Source organism: Penaeus vannamei, chromosome 6, assembly GCF_042767895.1.
Source record: "Penaeus vannamei isolate JL-2024 chromosome 6, ASM4276789v1, whole genome shotgun sequence".
Taxonomy (NCBI): domain Eukaryota; kingdom Metazoa; phylum Arthropoda; class Malacostraca; order Decapoda; family Penaeidae; genus Penaeus; species Penaeus vannamei.
This window is the reverse complement of record NC_091554.1, coordinates 32398639-32406879: the sequence shown is the minus strand read 5'-3', so window position 1 is coordinate 32406879 and position 8241 is coordinate 32398639. Positions and strand designations below refer to the sequence as shown.

At 45.9% G+C, this 8241-nt stretch overlaps 1 protein-coding gene across 11 annotated transcripts in view; it reads right to left on the bottom strand.

Moving 5' to 3' along the window:
• The window catches only part of LOC113803430 (proton channel OtopLc), a 98553-nt gene extending 93086 nt beyond the window's left edge, over positions 1 to 5467 (bottom strand). For 6 of the 11 annotated variants that reach the window (XM_070122866.1, XM_070122867.1, XM_070122870.1 and 3 more), the window contains exon 1: positions 5125 to 5467. In XM_070122866.1, the coding sequence (XP_069978967.1) occupies positions 5125 to 5402 (278 nt within the window). In that variant the 5' untranslated portion in view covers positions 5403 to 5467. The remainder of the gene's footprint in view (positions 1 to 5124) is intronic. The other 5 variants (XM_070122872.1, XM_070122873.1, XM_070122876.1 and 2 more) reach the window with 1 other exon arrangement.
• Between the last annotated feature and the right edge of the window lie 2774 nt (positions 5468 to 8241).

Genomic DNA, 8241 nt, shown 5'->3' with positions numbered 1-8241 from the left:
CACTCGCACGCTCTCGCTCGCTCATTCACTCGCACGCTCTCGCTCGCTCATTCACTCGCACGCTCTCGCTCGCTCATTCACTCGCACGCTCTCGCTCGCTCATTCACTCTCACCCTCTCGCTCGCTCATTCACTCTCACCCTCTCGCTCGCTCATTCACTCGCACGCTCTCGCTCGCTCATTCACTCGCACGCTCTCGCTCGCTCATTCACTCGCACGCTCTCGCTCGCTCATTCACTCGCACGCTCTCGTTCGCTCATTCACTCGCACGCTCTCGCTCGCTCATTCACTCGCACGCTCTCGCTCGCTCATTCACTCGCACGCTCTCGCTCACTCATTCACTCGCACGCTCTCGCTCGCTCATTCACTCGCACCCTCTCGCTCGCTCATTCACTCGCACGCTCTCGCTCGCTCATTCACTCGCACGCTCTCGCTCGCTCATTCACTCGCACGCTCTCGCTCGCTCATTCACTCGCACGCTCTCGCTCGCTCATTCACTCTCACCCTCTCGCTCGCTCATTCACTCGCACGCTCTCGCTCGCTCATTCACTCGCACGCTCTCGCTCACTCATTCACTCGCACGCTCTCGCTCACTCATTCACTCGCAAGCTCTCGCTCACTCAATCACTCGCACGCTCTCGCTCACTCATTCACTCGCACGCTCTCGTTCACTCATTCACTCGCACGCTCTCGCTCACTCATTCACTCTCACCCTCTCGCTCACTCATTCACTCGCACGCTCTCGCTCACTCATTCACTCGCACGCTCTCGCTCGCTCATTCACTCGCACGCTCTCGCTCGCTCATTCACTCGCACGCTCTCGCTCACTCATTCACTCTCACCCTCTCGCTCGCTCATTCACTCGCACGCTCTCGCTCGCTCATTCACTCGCACGCTCTCGCTCGCTCATTCACTCGCACGCTCTCGCTCACTCATTCACTCGCACGCTCTCGCTCGCTCATTCACTCGCACGCTCTCGCTCGCTCATTCACTCGCACGCTCTCGCTCGCTCATTCACTCGCACGCTCTCGCTCACTCATTCACTCTCACCCTCTCGCTCGCTCATTCACTCGCACGCTCTCGCTTACTCATTCACTCGCAAGCTCTCGCTCACTCAATCACTCGCACGCTCTCGCTCACTCATTCACTCGCACGCTCTCGCTCACTCATTCACTCGCACACTCTCGCTCACTCATTCACTCGCACGCTCTCGCTCACTCATTCACTCGCACGCTCTCGCTCACTCATTCACTCGCACACTCTCGCTCACTCATTCACTCGCACACTCTCGCTCACTCATTCACTCGCACCCTCTCGCTCCCTCATTCACTCGCACGCTCTCGCTCCCTCATTCACTCGCACGCCCTCGCTCACTCATCCACTCGCACGCCCTCGCTCACTCATCCACTCGCACGCCCTCGCTCACTCATCCACTCGCACGCCCTCGCTCACTCATCCACTCGCACGCCCTCGCTCACTCATCCACTCGCACGCCCTCGCTCACTCATTCACTCGCACCCTCTCGCTCACTCATCCACTCGCACGCCCTCGCTCACTCATCCACTCGCACGCCCTCGCTCACTCATCCACTCGCACCCTCTCGCTCACTCATTCACTCGCACCCTCTCGCTCACTCATTCACTCGCACCCTCTCGCTCACTCATTCACTCGCACGCTCTCGCTCGCTCATTCACTCACACAGACTCTCGCTCACTCACTCACACAGACTCGCTCACTCATTCAGTCACACTCACACAAACACGACACACACGAAAAAAAAACACTCACAGCAACACGAGTACACACAAAAAACACGGACACGAAAATACACAAGCACAAAGACACAAACACATACACACCTTTCAAAATTAAGCCGCACGAAAGAATAAACTATCACAAGTACAATAAAAGATAATCCAAACAGATAAAATAACACACGCAACAGTGTACATGCACAAGCAATTCTCCTCCTCTACATCTCACTTCGAACCCTCATTTCTTTTGCTCCTTGGCATCCTACCCGAATCAAGATCCTAATTACACACGTTAATATCGCTCTTCTTTCGCCGGCATGAAAGGCCCTTCTCATAAGCCAAGTGCAGGCTCGGGCTGTCTAAACAGAGAGTGCGTTAACATCCTCCCTCTGCTACCATTTCATATCCTACCCGAGCTTATAGTCCAGTCAGACACGGTCAGCCGAACATTTTGTGACTGTCCTGTCTGTCAATTTGTGTGTCTGTCGGTCGGTCTGCTACTCTATACATTCGTCTCTTAGCTAGGTGGCCTTCTTCTGTTCGTCTGTTATATTGTAAATAACTTCATATCGTCTGTATGTCTACTATTAATGTTGCTTTGTTAATTAGGCTAACAAAGTCCAGCGGACATTCTGTATGTCAATTTCTCATTTACATTAACTAATTTCACTGATTAGCCCTCTGCTGTTTACCGACTGTTTACCCTACTACTACGGGATATAACAAATGAGTTCATTACTACCATGCCGGCACTGTACGGCGTTATCCCCACTATCCCAAAGCGCGTCGGTTGTGGTCGGCGGTCTAGACGCAAAGTTTGGGAGGGGATGTGGAGGCAGAGGGGTGGGGGCAGTTGGAGGGGAAGGGAGAGAAACGTTGGAGGCGTGAGAAGGGAAGCGTTGGAGATGGGAGGGAAGCGTTGGAGAGGAGAGGCGGGAAGTGTTGGAGGGGAGGGAAGCAAAGCATTAGAGAGGAGGGGAAGGGAGCGTTGAAGACGTGAGAAGGGAAGCGTTGGAGAGGAGGGGTGGGAAGCGTAGGAGGCGTGGGGAGGGACAGTAGGACTTCAGCAGTTACGACCGCCATTACCGCTGTGGTGTTCGTTGCTCCCGCCAGGAAACAACTTCCGGTCTCCTAAAAAAATGCACATGTCTTGGTTCTCCTTTCCTCTCTCTTTCCTTCCTCTTATTCGCACCCCCTTTCCTTGCTTTCTTCTTTCTCTTAGCCGCACCTCCATTCCATCTATTTCCTCATCTACTCTCATTTTTTTTTTCTCCGTTCTTCCATTTTCTCCCTTCTTTTGAAAATACAACAGTAGGCTTCACATAATTCATACTTTGCGTCAGGTTTTAAGAGCAGCGAGGATAAACACGGCGTCTCCCTCTCACATGTTTTCTTTGGCGGCACTCTCGGCCCATGGCTCTGACACACAACATTTAGTGCCCACTTCGCCAGTGCCACGCTCTCGCTTCACCATCTCCTTTATTATAAGGCACGGGGACGAATGAACTACCAATCTATATTACAAACGATGGTTCATTTTGGGACTTGTTTTGTGTAATAAATCACCGGGCATTAAATGTTACATTCTGATCTTTTTCTCTTCTTCGGGAGGGAAAATAAAAGTCTAGGTGGCAACCTGTGCTACGGGAAACCAACAGCCGAGTGTAACCCAAGACGCCGGGCAAGGGAGGCCAATGTGCCGACTTTTTGCATTTTCTTTTCGATTACGGCGACATTTGGGAACGTGATATATATTTTTATTATTCTTAATGCTACATCAAATGTTATAATAGTTCATCGTTATTTAAGAGAAACCGTAGGTTTTGAACGTTTGAATTTTTTAAAATAAACAATTTCCATATAATTGAATGCCAGGCGCAATGACGTACATCGCTCTATTAAAATCCGTTAAATAATTGCCAAAAACTGACGCTATTATTTTCATAAAGAAGAATTACGATAGAAATATCCAATCTATTAACAAACATAAGCCGAATTACAGATTGTAACAGTTCCCATAGGCCTACCTACGACCACCAAATTTCCTTCACAATGTGCAGTCTGAGCTCCACCCCTTTGCCTTTCTTCCTCTCACGTACAAGATAATTAATAACACGTTATGGTCAGGTCACCCGCCTTCTCGCCAGTCTCCGCCCTCTAAAGCTCACCTCACAAAAAATGTATTGTACCAATGGATTTATGTAGACCTACATTCTTCCATCTTGGATAAATCTTTTTAGTTTGCCTTATGATGATAATTATAAAATACATTTTCAATGAGAATACATTTATAAATATAACAAATATATTTCACGGCTACAATGGTAACACACTGTAAGCCACGATGGTCTCGTGTTAGTGAGTGAAAGAGAGAGAGAGAGAGAGAGAGAGAGAGAGAGAGAGAGAGAGAGAGAGAGAGAACAAGAGAGATAGGGAGAGAGAATGAGAGAGAGAGAGAGAGAGAGAGAGAGAGAGAGAGAGAGAGAGAGAGAGAGAGAGAGAGAGAGACAATGAGAGAGAGAGAGACAATGAGAGAGAGAGAGACAATGAGAGAGAGAGAGAGAGGGAAGAAGAGAGACAATGAGAGAGAGAGGGAAGAAGAGAGAGAATGAGAGACAGAGAGAAGAGAGAGAATGAGAGAGAGAGGGAAGAAGAGAGAGAATGTGGTAGAGAGGGAAGAAGAGAGAGAATGAGATAGAGAGAGAGAGAGAGACAATGAGAGAGAGAGAGAGAGAGACAATGAGAGAGAGAGAGAGGCAATGAGAGAGAGAGAGACAGTGAGAGAAAGAGAGAGAGAGAGAGACAGAGAGAGAGAGAGAGAGAGAATAGAGAAAAAGAGAAACAATGGGAGAGAGAGAGAGACAATGGGAGAGAGAGAGACACAATGGGGAGAGAGAGAGACACACAATGAGAGAGAGAGAGACACACAATGAGAGAGAGAGAGACACACAATGAGAGAGAGAGAGAGACAATGAGAGAGAGAGAGAGAGAGAGAGAGACAATGAGAGAGAGAGAGAGAGACAATGAGAGAGAGAGAGAGAGACAATGAGAGAGAGAGAGAGAGACAATGAGAGAGAGAGAGAGACAATGAGAGAGAGAGAGAGAGAGAGAGAGAGAGAGAGAGAGAGAGAGAGAGAGAGAGAGAGAGAGAGAGAGAGAGAGCAAGAAAAAGGGAGAAAGAGAGAGAGAGAATGAGTGAGAGAGAGAGAGAAAGACAGAATGAGAGAGAGAGAGAGAGAATCCTACGCAATATAATTATTTACCTGTACTCAACAGAAAATCAAAAGAAATAGCTTTGAATCCCAGTATATGCATTCCAATAAACGTATAGTGGGTGAAGGTGTGAAAGAACGAGAGAGAAGCCTCCAAACCTGTTGTTATTTGGACATTTCCCGGCCGGTGTGCTGACTAGAATTTTCCGTTCCCTGAGTTCGATAAACACTTCGTCGTCGCTGTAATCATTTTCGAGCGCCTCCACCACGACGGAACCCACAAGTGTCGAAGACCTGGGCTTGCTCGACACTTCCTCTATGTCGGAGTCAATGCCTCGGTCGAAATCCATGTAAAACGATTCCCTTGAGTCACTCGAACCATGGCGGAGCTTCAGACTGAGGTTAGCCGAGCTGTTGTCCCCGTCCGAAGTCGCCATTTTCCAACCGGGCGCGTTTTACATGCTCTAATACAATCCATATATCCCCGAGCCGATTCAAACAAGTGTCACCACAGACGTAAACAAACTCAGTCGCACGCTGCTGCCACCTGGCGACGACCGGGCGAACCTCAGGTTGACCAGGAAAGAAAACGGGGTGTCGGCGTATTCTTTTAGGGGATATTATTATTTATCTATCGTCATACTAATAACGTTCATTGTTGATTTGCTGTATGTACATATAAGACCATTGATACGTTTCTATATTGGGTAATAATAATGTGTTCGTTATTTTCATTAATATGTTTGATGTATATAAATCGTCCTTGTTAATTTTATATATTTCCAAATGAGATAATACCTTTGTAAACTTACTCTGATTTTTGTCAGAGTAATTTAAACACCTTACAATGTATATCAACATATAAGACATTGCTTGTATATGCATGCCATGCATATACATGTATATATATATATATATATATATATATATATATATATATATATATATTATATATATATATTATTGTCTGGATTAAAAACACCACATTCCATGAACTCCTGTGTATCACGGGATGAATATACAAGACGCTTTTTTCAAGTAAATATCTAATTTGTGAATACATTACGGTGATAAAAATGTGTCAATTATTTCTCGATTATATGTTTAAGGCATGAGTAATTGACGGACATACGAGTATATACATGTGCGATGTATATATTGAACATTTCCTCCCCCCCCCCCTCTCTCTCTCTCTCTCTCTCTCTCTCTCTCTCTCTCTCTCTCTCTCTCTCTCTCTCTCTCTCTCTCTCTCTCTCTCTCATGTTTGTGTACACACGCACACATATGTAAGTACATACATACATATTCATATATATACACAGAATGTATATACATGTGTGTTTATACTGTATATATATTATATATAGATAGACAGAGAGAGAGAGAGAGAGAGAGAGAGAGAGAGAGAGAGAGAGAGAGAGAGAGAGAGAGAGAGAGAGAGAGAGAGAGAGAGAGAGAGAGAGAGAGAGAGATCTATATATATATGAATATCTATACATACAATGTACACACACACACATATATATACATATGTATGTGTATATATTAACATGAGTAAGTATAACGAGATTTTACACACAATCCCCGTGGGAATTCGGTTAATTCGATAATTCGGTTAATCAGATAACCTGAGGTATATTGATGAAAGATGGAGGAAAGATCCACTACCGCATCTTTCATCAATATACCTCAGGTTATCTGATTTGGGGTTTGATTTGCTCTTTCCTTAAGTTCCGAATGCCCACGGGGATTGTGTGTAAAATCTCGCTATACTTACTCATGTATGAGTAGTTGGGCAATGTTCATGTCAAGGTGGCCTAGCGGTGAGGGATCGAATCTCGACCGAAGTGGTTAATATATTCATGATATAAATGCGGTAGTGCATTACTCCATCTTTCATATGTATGTGTATGTGTGTGTGCGTGTGTATGTGCGCGTGCTTCCGTGCGTGCGTGCGTGTGTGCGCGTGTGCGCGTGTGTGTATGCATCTATACAGAACAAACGAAAGATCTCTTGACATATAATTCAAAGATTTACTCGTGGAATGGCGAAGAACCGGCGCCGGTGATCGCGCGCCGGCGAGACTTTAATTGCACCAGAACGGGATAATCGAGGTCACGAAGGTCACACGAGCCACGGTGACGGGGAAGCGGATGACACGGCAGCTCATTATGCAAGCGAGTTACCACACGAAAAAGGCCCAGGGAATGTTTACAACCGACAGGAAGGGACGGAACGGGGGAACGAAGGCACGGATCATAAAGACAAACCGTATTTTGGAGTAAATAAACAATTCGCCATCACTTAAGCAAAAATAAGAAATTGAAAAAAAGAAAATACTTTAAATAGAAAAAAATATTATCTTAGAATGTACGCATAATCTCTAGACTTGAAGGTTATCCGACCCTGAAACTCCCCGCTTCTACCTTCAGTAATCATCACATACACTGGTAATTGTTGCAGCTGTTCAAGTCACCCGAAAGTCTCGGACACTGTGATATATAGTCTTTTTTTTAACCTTTCTGTGTGTACAAGGTCTTGCGCGGAAACAGTGAAGTGATTGTTGCATTATGGAAGAGTTATACCTAAGCATTTCATCGACTGTAAAGGTAGTCACTTCGGGAAACTGTCGATAAATATTTGTTTTTTTATTTATGATGATATCTAAATTGAATGTAGGATATAAACTAATCCATCGCTTTCTTACTGATGAGTCTTGGAGTTTAAACACAATAATACCACGAGAGAGAATCCCTGTAAGATACACGGATCAAGTATTTACAGTAAATCTAGGAACGCAAACAGAAAATGTAAATAAAAGAAAACGGGAAATAAGAAAGAATACGCTGACTCACACCTATCACGGCGATGATCCTTGAGTTCCGTCATCCATGATCCTTCGTCTAAGCTTTAAGAAAGTGGGTTTCTGTGACCCCCGCCCCCCGCATATCGCCTGAGGGAGAGCGTGTCGGGAAAGAGGTGGGGAGAGAGGAGGGGGCGGGAGGGGCGACACCAGCTTCACACTTACGAAACATGATGTATGGTTGACGTGAGGCAGGATTGGTGGTGGGGTGGGGTGGGGTGGGGGGAGCGACACTCATTAACGTACTGTCTAGACGCTTCTACATTCTTTTGTGGAGTGGACATGCACTCGTATATTCATAGGACAAGTGAATCGATTATTTGTGTGATAACTAAAGAATATATGTTTTCGAATTTAGGTAGCATTTACAACTATGGTATCAGTATGAGACTAATTACCTCTGTTAGTGCTAT